This window comes from Mauremys mutica, chromosome 6 (assembly GCF_020497125.1).
Source record: "Mauremys mutica isolate MM-2020 ecotype Southern chromosome 6, ASM2049712v1, whole genome shotgun sequence".
In the NCBI taxonomy this organism is placed as follows: domain Eukaryota; kingdom Metazoa; phylum Chordata; order Testudines; family Geoemydidae; genus Mauremys; species Mauremys mutica.
The window spans coordinates 58,153,756-58,169,104 of record NC_059077.1 but is presented as its reverse complement, the minus strand read 5'-3'; the positions used below and the strand labels follow the sequence as shown (position 1 = coordinate 58,169,104).

Genomic DNA, 15,349 nt, shown 5'->3' with positions numbered 1-15,349 from the left:
CTTCACTTTAGTCCTCTGAGCATAGTTTAGCCAGGTCAAGGAATCTGTGCCAATATATTTAAAACAGGCTGTAGTGGGGTGATCACCCGCTCCTACCCTGAGGGGCTTAAAACTTTATGTATGTGTCAGTATTGATTCCGCTGTAGGTATGCATGTGCCCCAAGCACATATCAGATTTTTTTGAATAGCTGTGTCTCTTGGGGTGTGTATGTACACTGTGCTGCCTCATTCCCCAGTATGAGGGCAGGCAGCTGCAACCCTCCCTCACTTTCCTCTTACCACCCATGACAGCAAGATGGAATCTAGCTGGTGTCTGACTCACTAGATTTTAGCCCTGGCTAAATTTCTCAAACTTCTGAGATTCTTCAGAATCATCTTCATTCTTCTATTTTTATTACCCTATGCTGCTTTAGCACTTGCTGAAGCAAAAACTGCTTGCAGATGGCCCCTCTACCTACACACCCTGCACATGACTCAAAAAATGGTGGACTCAAAACCCATTTCAAGCCTTGTCTATCCTGTAACAGGCTAATTCCACTAAAAGGCATAGAAGATGGCCATTCTGCTTGGGAGAGTCTTGCTTCCCAAGCAGGTGCTCACTCCCTCTCCTTTTCCGCAAGAACCCACAAGTGGAGGTATGTGAAGCTGAAGCTCTGTCTTCTGGAGCAATCTATGAGAGATCCAGAAAAGCCAAGTTCAAAGACCCCCTCTTAACAGTCACTCATATCTTCCAGTGTTCCATCTAAAATGCAGACAAACGTGCAGGTGCAGGATAGTAACACTTGCCTCCATCACTCCAACCTCAAGATTAGTTCACATTTCTTTACTTTCAGGTTGCATACTTCCACATGGCCATCCAGCTTACAGGAATTACCTCAGACGGAGACAACCATTACCAGTACAGGGCTCTGCCTTTCACACTCTCTCCAGCAGTGAAAGTGTTCACTAAGTGTCTGTCCATAGTACGACTCATCTAAGGAAACAGGGAATTCATGTTTACTCATATATAAATGAAGGAACAATAATCCACACCGTGTAGAGTCAAGCACAGGAGTTTATTATGCACAGCACTGGTGGAGTGTCACTTTGCTTATTAGGCTCAGAGACACTGCAAAACAACTAGTTACACTAGATTATATATGGTGCTCATTGGGCGGAGAGAAGTGACAGGGATGGGTTTTCCCAAACCCCTGGGTCAGCTCTAACAGCAAGACAAGATAAGCACAATAAGCCAATGGTCTAAAAGATTACATAATGGTTCTGCAGCTGGCCCAAATTGACATATTGCTGACACACAGGTAATTACCTCCAAACTATGTCTATTAAAGTGTGTAGGTTAAATCCTAATTTTAGGGTCCAGGGGAATGAGGTAGCAGCTCTCTCAGTTGACCAACAGATACATTCCTAGAGATTTAAAGCGAAAAAGCAGTAATTAATACTTAATTTCACAAGTTTCCCCTTGCATTTCTGTGGGCTAGCACTGGCATACATCTGTGAGCGGAGGGTATCATAACTCATGATAATCATGTTAGGCCTCTCCCCAAACTTTGTCTAGGATCTGAGGGGTATTGTACCATTATCTCCTCCCTGCATTGGGGAGTAACCGTGAGGCCTTTCTCAACACTTCATGTGTCTATAACGCATGATAAGGATGCCCAATTACATTCAGAGTTATTCTGACTCCGCTCACTGACTTGAAATACACACGGTTATCTGTTTACCCCAGCTTCCTCTGAGCTATGTATTCTCTATTAGCCAGCCCCCATAGCCCAAGCCAAGCTCTGGACTCTGGGCCTATATTGAAAAGTTCTTAGCAGAAACTGTAGTTAAGATCTTACATCCATAGCTAATGGATTCTGACCCTTCATAAGTGACCAGCACGTCCCAAATGGAGGCTGAAAGAGCACTGGATCACTTCCTTTCCCTGTTCTCCCACTTAGAACTCCTAGTGAATGGGGGAGAGAGATCTCAATATTGATGCAAAAATAATAATAAATACAACTTTTAAAAATAATTAAAAACTTGTGTGCACCTTTACTAAATATTGATAGCTACAAGAATATAGTCAAGATGCTCGGAAATATAAGAATACACATGCTTAGCTAATTACTGTATGTTACAAAATGTTAAAGCTAGTCGAAGAAATTCCAGAAGGTTTCTGCTTCTAGCTCCCAAGGACAAGCAAACAGCAATCTGTGTGAACACTTTTAGGAAGAGACCTGAATGTGAAAGGAATGTAGGTTTGTGTTATCAGAGCAATAAATCTAGAGGTAAAGTGGGCCGATGCTAAACCTCCCCCCTCCCCTTTTCTTTTCCCAAAGAAAAATCTCTGTTTAAACCCACTCAAAGAATTCTAGAAATAGCCTTAATTATATTAATTTCTTTTGTAAACACACTACAGTTTTCATTCTTTAAACTTGGAGAACACTTATGGTGGGCAATTTTTACAGAAACTACTGGCTCCTTCCAACTCATTTTCACTTAGAGGTGAAAACCTTTGTTGTTTCTCAAATGCTTAGATGGCATAAGCTTCTACTAATATGTATATTTGTAAATATTTTGTATTTAAATGCAAACTTTCATATAATAACTTTGTACATAAAACATCTTATGATTTATATAAAACTAAAGCAAGGTCATTTGCTAGATTAATTACTAATGTGAGAAGCCATTTAAGCATAGAATACAGTAATGGTTAATTAATAGTTTAGGCTAAAGACTTTCTTAGAGTTATTTAAATTTAAAATACTGTTTTGAAAACTAAAGACTTTTTTAAATAAAGAGAAGAAATTAATGGACTTTTGAAAAATTTCATTTCCTGTCAAACTCTAATAAAAAAACCTCACAAAATGAACTGAATTAAAAACAGTTAATTTTAACTTTAAAAGTTATCTGAATCTTCACATATTTATGTACACCCACACAGAGAGCTATTAAAGAAATGTTGCATATTGGAAAGACTGCATATTTAGAAGATGAAAGTATCACCTAAGCCAACCCCTAAGGCATGGAGCCAATAAAAGAATAACAGCAACCAACTTAAATCTGAACAAGTATTAAAGAGGTGTGTTTTCATATAATTTCATAAAAAATAATAAGGGTATACAAAATTTTCAAGTGAGCCACCCCACACCCCTGGCTACTCAGCTTCAAAAGCAAGCACTCCTCAGTTCAGCCTTTCCACCACTAAAAGGAAGCTGCCACAGACAGATAAGAAAAACAAAGAAGATTAAGAAACCAACCCAAGGAAACCTCCCGAAGATTTCAACAGTGATTGGTAAGAAAAAGTTAACTAAAACACTGTCAGGGATTAGATATAAAAATCTCAATGATTTTGTTGGACTACTGAAAAAAATGAAGACTAACAGTTTCTCCTGTTAATCACCAACTGGTTAAAATATATTCCTGGAAAGGAAAGGAGGACTAAACACTGGTAAACAAAAAAAAAAAGTAGGATTTAATTAAATTTAAAATGTTTAATATTGGTTAATTGACCTGTCTCAATACAACTCCTTAAATGGCTTCTTCTAAGTAACCGATTTAAATGTTTTCTTCTGTTTCATAGAATGTTGTTAAGATTGTTGACTTTGCCAACTATAAACTGGCAGGTTCATCTGCCCTAAAATCTCCGGAGTGCTATCTCTGTTACAAGCTCTACACAAAGAGACATAGAGGGAAAAAATTGTAATTGAAGTAACCAGTTTATCATTTGTTTATTGTTTTCTTATTCTTTTCTTTAGTTAGAAAATAGCCATGATTAATAGTTGTGATTATTTTTCTTGGTCTTAATTATGGTGTCCCACAAAGTATGTAAAAGAACCTCTGTGACTCAATGGTGGGAACCACACCCCTGAGTTTGTAGTAAGACAAACAATTAGTCAGAGCTGGCCTGCCATTTCTTGTTTCTCTAAACTAAATCTTTTTAGTAATTTTTAAAACAAAAGTAGATGTCCAATTTCTTTCCATCTCACATAAACTATGAGAATTTGTCTGTCATATTGATGCAGATGATAAAGTGCATAGGAGTTATCCTCAATTCTAGTATGGCTAGGGTGACCAGACAGCAAGTGTGAAAAATCGGGACAGGGGATAGAGGGTAATAGGAGCCTATATAAGAAAAAGACCCAAAAATCGGGACTGTCCCTATAAAATCAGGACATCTGGTCACCCTACGTTTGGCAAAAGCTTTCCTGCTAGAGGACAGGTTTGTGTACTTTCCATCAAGTCAATACTATATGACCTGCAGACAAGATTGATAGTTGCAGAGCGTACATATTTGTCTCTCTTTGGCTTCATGTCTACATGGATGTATGTGATACTACTTGCCAGATTTTGCTAGTGACCTATGCATCACTGGTGGAGGACTGTCCGATTCTCATCTTGCCATCTTATAACCAAATGAGTCTCAATTCCATTCTGCATCCTAAAGAACTGGAGTAGTGGATAGACCTGCTGAACGTAAGAAAATTGATATTCTTCTTGGTCCCCTCCCCAATGACACTGGGCACAGACACATCAGGGACAGGATGGGGTGCCCCACTTGAATCACTTGTAAATACAAGGTTCTTGGTCTCAGGACAATCTAAAACGTCATATGAACAACTTGGAACTGAAAGCCATTGCATGGTGTTCCTTCCTTCCTTCCTTCCCCCAAGCCATCCATACTGCAGACCTGGATCACAGCACCTCAGCGATACCCTATAGTGCAAATCTGAATTAATATATTATGACAGAGTCAGGCCACATGGTTACAGGAGAGTGTTCCTATAGGGAACCAGGAAGTGGGTGGGCGGAGCCCGCCCACTGCTAAAGGACCCTCCCCCCAGCCTAAGGGGCCTGGAAACCAAATAATTCTGGGGGACAACTAATGAGATAACAGGGATGGGAGAGAGGTCAACTGTTCCTGTTGGTATCCAGGAAGTGGGCAGTTAAAGGACCTCCCCGCAGCCTAAGGGGAGGATCCACAGGTCCGTGATACCAAATAAATACGGGGGACAACTAATGAAAAAAACAGGATCGGGAGTGAGGCAGATATATTAGTCCCAGATTAAGTAGATCCCTTTTTCCTGGGTAAGGTAACAGGGGCAGTTCCAGAACAAGAAGGAACTTGCTGGAACCAACTAAGGCAGGCAGGCTAATTAGGACACCTAGAGCCAACTAAGAAGAAACTGCTAGAATCAATTAGGACAGACTGGCTAATCAGGGCACCTGAGTTAAAAAGGACCTCACTGCAGTTTGTAGTGTGCATGTGAGGAGCTAGGAGCAAGGGGCACTAGGAGCTGAGAGTGAGAAGTCATTGCTGGAAGACTGAGGAGTACAAGCATTATCAGATACCAGGAGGAAGGTCCTGTGATGAGGATAAAGAAGGTGTTTGGAGGAGGCCATGGGGAAGTAGCCCAGGGAGTTGCAGCTGTCATGCAGCTGTACCAGGAGGCACTATAGACAGCTGTGATCCACAGGGCCCTGGGCTGGAACCTGGAGTAGAGGGTGGGCCCAGCCTCCCCCCCTCCCAGATCTCCCAACTCCTGATCAGGAGGAATTGAGCTGGACTGTGGCTTCTACCAGAGGGGAAGGTCTCTGGGCTGTTTCCTGACCCACATGGTGAATTACTGAGGCGAGCAAATCTGACAATAAGTGCAGGACCCACCAAAATAGAGGAGGAACTTTGTCACAATATATATACTGCAGTATTTCAAGGAAAATTAGTGAAATTCTCAACCCGCACATTTTCTCAGTAAATGGGCTTTATATGGTGCCAGTAGGAACACTATTCTCCTCATTAATAGTGGCAGGGCACAGGCCAGACCGGCATCTTGTCCAAAGGCATCACTATTGTTGTGGTCTTGCTGAACATTACCTCTCCGTATTAAACACAGGAGTTTATAAGCTATACTACTTAAAGACAATTGACAAATATCCCTAGTTCAGAAATGTGGCAATGTTTTGTTTCTGTTCTCTTTATGTTGGCAACCAAAGCAGCCATATTAAGAATCATTTGAATTAAACAAATATTTTTGGCACGTTTGAGGCCTACATTGGTAGTGGCCAGCATTAGTGTATTGACATTTGGTTATTTCCTTGTCTGGGAGGGAAGAGCAGAAGGAACCAGAAACAGCTGGAGCCTATTAGTTTCCCAGGAGCCAACCAAAAAGAAAAGGAATAATAAATCACTGGCTGACTGATGGAAAGGCCAATAGCTATATTGAGATAAACAGTCTACATGTGTCAAGGTTTCCTCCACACTCTGAACTTTAGGGTACAGATGTGGGGTCCTGCATGAAAGACCCCATAAGCTTATTTACCAGCTTAGGTTAACAGTAAGCTGCCACCACCAAGCGTGCCCCAAATCTTAGGGGAGAGCCACTTGAAACTCTGCTTTTTCCCAAATGTTTGCCAAGTCCCTAACCCCCCCTTTCCTGGGCAGATTTGAGACTAATTCCTCCCCCAAAAGTCCTTACACCCCTTTTCCTGGGTAGGCTTGAGAGTATACCCTCACCAATTAATCCTGGTGAACACAGATCCAAAACCCTTGGATCTTAAAACAATGAAAAATCAATCAGGTTCTTAAAAGAAGAATTTTAATTAAAGAAAAAAGGTAAAAATCATCTCTGTAAAATCAGGATGGAAAATAACTTTACAGGGTAATCAGATTCAAAGAGCCCAGAGGAACCCACTCTAGCCTTAGGTTCAAAGTTACAGGAAACAGAGGTAAACCTTCTAGCAAAAGGAACATTTACAGGTTGAGAAAAACAAAGATAAAACTAACACGCCTTGCCTGGCTGTTACTTACAAGTTTGAAATATGAGAGACTTGTGCAGAAAGATTTGGAGAACATGGATTGATGATCAGTCCCTCTTAGTCCCAAGAGTGAACACACCCCAAAACAAAGAGCACACAAAAGCCTCCCCCTGCCCAAGATTTGAAAGTATCTTGTCTCCTTATTGGTCCTTTGGGTCAGGTATCAGCCAGGTTATCTGAGCTTCTTAACCCTTTATAGGTAAAAGGATTTTGGTGCCTCTGGCCAGAAGGGATTTTATAGTACTGTATACAGGAGCGTTGTTACCCTTCCCTTTCTAGTTATGACAACATGCAAAGGACAACAATTATTCTCTTGCTTGTTTAAAACTTAAGGAAAGGGATGGGGACTTTTGTTTGTTTACCTTGAACTTGAAGACAAAGGAAATCAGATATTTATTTTGTTTAACCCCAAACCCTTGGATTTAGGATACTAGAAGAGCAAGATGTAAAACTGTGTATCCTTATGCAAAACTTAGAAGAAATGCGATCATTTACATGGCAACTTGTGAAAAGTACAGATTTTTTTTTCCTGATAGGATCATGCCTTGGACACCACGTATATGCAGAGCAACAAGTGAGTATCTAAGAGATCCACTGTGCTGTCATAAAGGCTCCCTGCCTGGATATGGTGATGTTCATGTGGGGGAGGGGGGACATGGTGTGCTCATTTGTGATCTGAGCATCCAGCTGGATTAATCTTGTGAGGTAACTGGAGTTTAGGACTCGGGAACTCACTCTAGGACATGATGCCCATCAAACCAATCGGATGGATATGTGGGCAGGTGATCAAAAGATTTTCTGGACAAGGTACGCAATCCTGGCTGTGATCCATTTAAACCCCCAAACCTTCCTTGTCCTACCTATTTGTACACGTTACCACCACTTTGTTTAATTGATTAGGAGGTTTTGAATTGAATCTTTAATTCCTTCTTTTTTACCTCAGTTTACCTAATCCAGAGAGCAGTTGTGGAAATTATAGATGAGATTAAGGATGAATTTCCAACCATAATTGGAATGCAGCAGCCAAACCAGGTAAGCATACTGAACTACTGTATTTGATTGCCATTACATTTCTGATAAAGGAATTTCCCCTTCTTGTTCAAAAAATTACGTGTTTTATCTACCATTATTTAATAAGACATGTTCTGCTGATATTGATATTTAGTCATTAAATAGTTATTGGAGCAGGGACTGGAACCTGGGTCTGCCAGGTGGGTGCTCTAATCTCTGGGCTCTAGAGTCATGTCTCACTCTTTCTCTGGTGGGGCTTCTCCACTTCCATTTTGTGCTGGGCCCAATCTGGAAACTGACCTCTGAATTGGACATTGTAGGTGAGATAAGTGGGGGAATGACGTGAGCTGCTTTATAGCATCAGGATTTAGATGGCTCCAGGCATACTCACTGGCAGAAATTTAGGGGAATTTATCAGCAGACATGTAGGTGCTGAGGTAATTTGTGGGCAGCTGAGTGGAAGTTTTGAGAATCTTAATTTGAGAATCTTAAACTGCCTCAAGTGGCAGTTAGATGCCCAAAATCTTTGTGGATGCAGCCTCATCTATGAAATGGTGATTAAAATTTCCGTATTTCACAGAGATGCTGTGAATGTAAAATCCATTAAGGCTTGTAAGGTGCTCAGATTCTAATGTGATAGATCCTCAACTCCTTCTACACTTCCAATTCCACTGATACTGGCAAATCAGACCATGAAGCAGGACATCAATTCTAATCCCTCTTATAGAAATAAAATTGGGAGAAGAAGGCCTGTAAGAAGTTATTGCCTGAAATACTTAACATCTGCTTCCTCTGTTCCTGCTATCAGGCTGCAGAGCATCTCTAGCAGAAATGCTGTGACTAGGTTGACTTCTAGCATTACAAATTCATTCTCTTCTCCTTCAGTTCTGCCATCTTCCTAGCTAAACAACTCCACTTAGACAATTTAATTGAATCTCAAGTCCACAATCCCAACCACCTCTGATCACTCCTCAAACCCTCTCCTCTTACCTGCACTTCTCTATGCACAAGTTCTTGCCAATTTCTTCCATGAGAAAATTGACAAAATACAATATGACTTTCCATCTTTTTCTACAACTCTCTCTTCCTCCTCTGTCACAGACACAGAAGTTTCTCATCTGTTCTCCTCCTCTAAGCCTACCTCTTGCCCCAATGATCCCATCCCATCCCGTTTGATTTCCCTCATGCCCACTCTCATTCCTTCCCTTACTCTTCTTGACCTCTTGTGTGCCTCTGGCTCAGTTGACTGGATGAGGGCAATCTAGCCTAGTGGTCAGAGCAGGCATCCGGAACCAAGGACTAGGGTCAGAGTCAGTAGTGGGAAGCCAGGGCCAAGGATCAAACCAAGGTCAGGAACTGAAGCAAGCAGGGTAACCGGCAAGGAGGGGCTGAAGGCAGAGGCAGGCCAGAAACCAGGCTGGGTGTAAGGCAGGAATAAGGTAACAGGAGCAATCACAGTGGTGGGCATGAACATTGAGCCAATGTCCCAAAAGCCAGCCTGCTGCCCCCTGCAGCCAATCAGGTGGCATAGCCAATCAGATAGCTGTTGCAGGCCAAATGTATTGAGAAAGCTGCCTTGAGACTAGTTCTGCAGCAGATCCTGATTCCTGACACTTTCCCCTCACAATACAAGCAAGCTTTAGTCTCAATCCACCCTTGATCCAACTTGCCTCTCCAGTTAGTGCCGCATCCTCCCTTTTCCCTTTCGCCTTTAAGCTCATTAGACAGCAAATGTAAACGGCATGTTCAGAGTCCTCGCCTCCAGTTCCATCCTAGATTGTGTCCAACCAGCTTCTATCCTTTGCACTTAACTGAAAATTGGTAATGCTCTTGAAATCTTGTCCTTCCTTACCTACTGTGACTCTGTTCTTTCCTGATTCTCCTCCCACCTCTCTAATTGTTCTTTAGTGTGTCCTTTGGAAGATCCTCCTCATTCCCTCTCCAACTTTCTGTAGGGGCTCCACGGGGCTCTGTCCTTCATCCCTTTCTTTTCTCCCTCCACACTTACCTCTGAAATCTCATTCATAAATACAAATTCAACTACCATCTCTATGCTGATGACTCACAGATCTACCTCTCTGCTCCAGGCCTGTCCCATTCTGTCTAAATTAAAACCATGGTCTGCCTCTCTGATATTGCTTCATGGATTCTAGCCAATCAGCTCAAGATCAGCATGGCTGAAACAGAGTTCTTAATCTTTTCCACTATATGTCATCTTAAATTCAGACCTGTCTTTTCGTCTTCACATCCAAGCTATATCTAAATTTTGCTGTTTCTTTCCACATAACAACTCTTAAGATTTCCTGTCCATTTACACAGCTACAACTCTTGTCCAAGGTCTCATCTCATATCTCTATTACTGCAACATCCTTCTCACTTGCCTTGACAAAGTAAATCTCTTCCTGCTCGTATCTATGCAGACTGCTGATGCAAAGATCAATTTCCTTGCACATCACCTTGCTCTCTCTTTGAATCCCTCCACTAGTTCGTCTTCTCTATCAGGGCAGCTCTAGGATTTTTGCCACCCCAAGCAAAAAAAAAAACTTTGGCCGCCCCCTCTTTTTTTTTTTTGTGCTCACCGGCCCCGCCCCAACTCCACCCCTTCCCCAAATCCCCAGCCCTGCCTCCTCCCCCAGGTGTGCTGCATTTCCACCCCCCCTTTGCTTCCTGGGGGCCCCCCACGACCTCCTGCCCTAGCTCACCTCCGCTCCGCCTGCTCCCCCAGGTCCGCCGCTGCGCCCGCTTCTCCCCCTCCCTCTCACACACAGCAAGCCTTGGAGGGAGGGGGGAGAAGCGGAGCGGCGGCGTGTGAGAGGGAGGGAGAGAAGCGGCACAGTGGCGGACCTGGGGGAGCAGGCGGAGTGGAGGTGAGCTAGGGCAGGAGGTCGTGGGGGGCCCCCAGGAAGCAATGGGGGGGTGGAAATGCAGCACACCTGGGGGAGGAGGCAGGGCTGTTTCGCATGCAGCAAGCCTGGGAGGGAGGGGGGAGAAGCGAGGCAGCGGCGGCGCGCTCAGGGGAGCAGGCGGAGCGGAGGCAAGCTTGGGTGGTGCGGACACTTTTTCCCCAAGCCTCGGAGTCGGCACCTATGATGGCCGGCGCCAGAATGCCGCCCCTAGAAATGTGCCACCCCAAGCACCTGCTTGTTTTGCTGATGCCTACGTGGCTGATAATTTTGTTCTTTACTACAGTTTCAATCAATTTTCCTGGTGCTGAAGTTAGGTTTACTGGCCTGTAAGTGCCAGGATTGCACTTGGGCCTTTTTTAAAAATCCAAGTTACATAAGCTACCCTCCAGTTATTTTGTACAGCAGCTGATTTGAAGTGACAGGTTACATACCTTAGTTAGTTCTGCAATTTTATATTTGAGTTCCTTCAGAACTCTTGGGTGAATATCATCTGGTTCTACTGAGTTATTACTGTTTAATTTATCAGTTTGTTCCAAAACCTCCTCTATTGACACCTCAATCTGGAATATTCATTGGATTCTTCACGTAAGAAGATCAGCAAAGGTGTAGAGATCTCCCCCATAGCCTCTGCAGTGAAGACTGATACAAAGAATTCATTTAGCTTCTCTGCAACAGCCCCATCTTTAGCACCTCAACCATCCAGTGGCCCCATTGACTGTTTGGCAGGCTTCCTGCTTCTGATATACTTTAAAAAATTGCAATTAGTTTTTTTGCCCTTAGCTAGTTCTTCAAAAAAATGTCTTGCCCTGCCTTATATATATTATTACATTTGACAGAGTTTAAGCTTTTCTATTTTCCTCACTAGGATTTTACTTCCAATTTTTAAAGCCCCCCCACCCAGCCTCTTTCACTCTGCTGTTTAGCCACAGTAGCATGGTCCTCTTACAGTTTTTTTAATTATTATTTAGGGCATACGTTTCATTTGAGCCTCTATTATGGTGTTTTTAAATGGTCTCTGTGCAGTTTGCAGGCATTTCAAACTTGTGACTATTCCTTTTAATTTCCATTTAACTAGGCTCCTAACTTTTGTGTAATTCCCCTTTTTTAAATTAAATGCTACTGTGATAGGTTTCTTTGCATTTCGCAATGATGTTAAATTTAATTACATTATGGTTGCTATTACTGAGCGGTTCAACTATTATATTCACCTCTTGGACCGGATCCTGTGTTCCATTTCAATGCACATTCCTTCCTAAATGTTTTGAGAACCTTATGTGGGGTTTTTTTTATTTTTATCACATAGACAATGGTACAAAACATTTAAGGCAGATCCTCATCTGGTGTCAATCGTCATAACTCCATTTATTTCAATGGAACTATGGCAATTTACATCTGAGTATCTACCTCACATTTTTTTTCAAGCAACATTGCATAGGGTTTAGTTCAGGGGTAGGCAACCTATGGCATGGGTGCCGAAGGCGGCATGCGAGCTGATTTTCAGTGGCACTCATACTGCCCGGGTCCTGGCCACCGGTTCGGGGGATCTGCATTTTAATTTAATTTTAAATTAAGCTTCTTAAACATTTTAAAAACCTTATTTACTTTACATACAACAATAGTTTAGTTATATATTATAGACATAGAAAGAGACCTTCTAAAACATTAAAATGTATGACTGGCACACAAAACCTTAAATCAGAGTGAACAAATGAAGACTCGGCACACCACTGCTGAAAGGTTGCCGACCCCTGGTTTAGTTACAGGACTCCCATTTAAAAAAAAAAAATCAATGGAAGTTGCACCTCTGACCAATATCAGATGAAATACAGGTTACTACAGAGCATACAGAAACACATCTTTGTATGTTACACATGTAAGGAACTATTTCTCTCATTTAGTGCAGTCACTGAAATTCATCATCCCCATTGAACAAAATCCAAGTGGTTAGAATTGTGGAGGGAAGACTGCTATGGAGTGTTCATACTTGGATCTTTCTTACGCAGTCACCCTGTGGCCAGGCTATTATTCCAGTGTAAGGACAGGAAAAATGACTGATGCTACATTTTACCTAGCTACTTGGATCATGTATCCCTCTAATTACTGATCATGTGATCCATTATACAGCCAATTCAGAGCTCCCCTATATAGTATGAAGGATGGGGTTCAGAGAACCCTCTACAATCTCTCTGACCACAGTACAATCACCATGGGGCTTAAGTGGTGCAAAAGGCCTTGTGCTTCCCACCCCCACCCCCACATTAGGGTAAATTTCACACTAATCAATTGATTAGGTTTTCTTTAACATTTGTTTGAATCCCATTGGGCTGTAGGATGTAAGGTCAGGTTTCTAAGTGATAACTACCAGAAAAGCACAGATGAAAGATTTTGTCGGGCTTCATGTTTTATGTTACTTGTAATAGGTTAATACTCAAAGGCTCCAATCAGTACTGGGCCCCCTTGATCTTTAAATCAATATTTGAGGACTTCAGTAACTCAGCCAGAGGTTATGGGCCTATTACAGAAGTGGGTGGGTGAGCTTATGTGGCCTGAAAAGTGCAGGAAGTCCAACTAAAAGGGATGATCCCTTCTGGTCTTAAAGTCTGTGAATCTATGTTAAGTGCTGTATAAATACAGATGGCTTTTCCCTGAAGAGCTTAAAATCTAAAAAGTCACTTACAGGCTAGCATATAAACAAAGTATTATCAATGTGATAATAGGAACCTCTTGGTAGTTTAATATGTCAGCTGTATATGCTGACAGCCCCTCAACCTGCAATGTGTACTATTAGCTTGCCAGTTTTTAGTAAGTGTCCTGGAAGAAGTGGGTGAAGTGGAGGAAAAGGAGGGATTTGAAGGGGAGAGTAGTGGCTTTATTTGTCAGCTCAGGAATGACATTCCATGCATAAGTAGCATCATGGAAGAAAGAGATGTTTGTGGGAGAAGTGCGCTCAGTCAAGGCTGGCATTGTCAGAGCAGAGAAGCAAGGGAAAATGCGTTCAGAGATGAGCAGATGAGTGGAACGTATTTTAAAATGTTTACAAATAGAGGCATATTCTACTTCTATATCTTAAGCATGTCTAATATGCCCATCATTGTATTACCAGGTGGCAATGTTGTAATTAAAATCAATTGGTAAATCACCAACAATAAACCATTAAACTCTTTTGGCTCACATCAAGTGTAGTCTCAGTTTAATCTGATACATCCGCTATTAGGCCCTTTATGTTCTGAGCTGATACTCTCTCAGCTAGCACACCTACATCTCCAAATTTATATTTTTAGATTTGCTTTTGATGCTGAGTCTGATGATGAGCTCTGCAAGATGACAGAGTCTCCTGGGAAGTGCTGACTCCATCAACATCCATAGAAGTAAAGTACTTCTCAAATTCAGATGACAGCTGCACTTCCCTGCTTGCTGAGCCACTGTAGGCCTGGGAATACTGCAAAGGCCATACACCTATTACAGGAGAAGGGTAGTCTTGTGCCCACAGGCCAAACAGGAACTACAAAAGCTTTTTCTTCTTCTAGATGCTAACTGTGCTACATAAATGTATGTTTTCCAAGACACTAAGTGTAAAATATTCTGGTACTTTCTATATGAACATGGGGCAGGATTATCTCTTCCTATGTGTTTATATAGCGTCTTGGATATTGCCACAATTCAAGTCATTATGTGTTCATTATTATTTGTAGAGTTAGATGAAGAATAACTAACTGAATTTTTTAATAAAATAGCTTGTATCTCTGCATAGCTTCAGTATCAAAGGATTATTTTTGGAATAGCCTTTCACTCTCCATAAAGTCAGGATATTAAAAGAAATTCATTTTAGAACCATATGCCGTATCGTTTGTCAAACACTTCCCTTTCAGGAAATTGTTCCCGTTCTACAAGCATCCAGATCAGTTGTGGCAAGTGCATTCTCTTCATCTCCTGGAGTAAGAGTTATTAATGGGCTAAACAGAATATCAACATCTTCAAAATCTGTTGCCAAAGTCTTGCAGCCAAAACTTGTACAAAATTTTGCAGAGTTAAATACTCTGTCTCATCGTCTTCTGAAAAATGTAAACATACCAAAGCAGCCTCTCTATAAAAATCAGGTATGGGAGCATTCATTCAAATGCTAATTATTTAGGACCTATTCTGACATTCTTTACCTGCAATGTATATCAGGTTTTCAAACTACTTTCAATTAAAAGTTCTATTCCACTGCTCATTCAAGTTAGTGTGTGTAAAACTGGAATCTTTACCATCTTGATCTCGTTTTTTTTCCCCTCTATTACATAGTAATTCATACGGGTACAAATCCTGAAACCATTGGTTAACTCATTCAGTTAACTAGTTCGCTGGGCCAAAACAGTAGGCATTTTGCCTGAATGAGGACTGACTGTATACAGACAGATGCTCTGATTGCACCCAATATCTGTGAGTGGAGAGGACCCTATGTACGTGGTTCTCCTCCTTCCACATGGAGAGAGAGCTTAGCCAGCTCTGCAGCAGCATTAACTCTCCTCCTCCACTGCTACTTTCTCCTATAACCCACAGAAGGCCTGCTGAGTCAGAAGAATAGACAGGCTGGTAGAAGGGCTGTGGTAGATGCTTGTGATTCCTCTATGTTCTGGTGACCCAAACAGATG

The 15,349-nt window shown here is 41.9% G+C and overlaps 1 protein-coding gene across 1 annotated transcript in view; it reads left to right on the top strand.

The window, feature by feature from the left end:
- The first annotated feature begins 7,448 nt into the window (after window positions 1-7,448).
- SPATA9 (spermatogenesis associated 9) overlaps window positions 7,449-15,349 on the top strand; it is a 20,934-nt gene continuing 13,033 nt past the window's right edge. Inside the window, exons 1-3 of the mRNA XM_045020895.1 lie at window positions 7,449-7,605; window positions 7,742-7,830; window positions 14,585-14,812. Coding sequence (XP_044876830.1) covers window positions 7,542-7,605; window positions 7,742-7,830; window positions 14,585-14,812 — 381 coding nt within the window. The 5' untranslated portion in view covers window positions 7,449-7,541. The remainder of the gene's footprint in view (window positions 7,606-7,741; window positions 7,831-14,584; window positions 14,813-15,349) is intronic.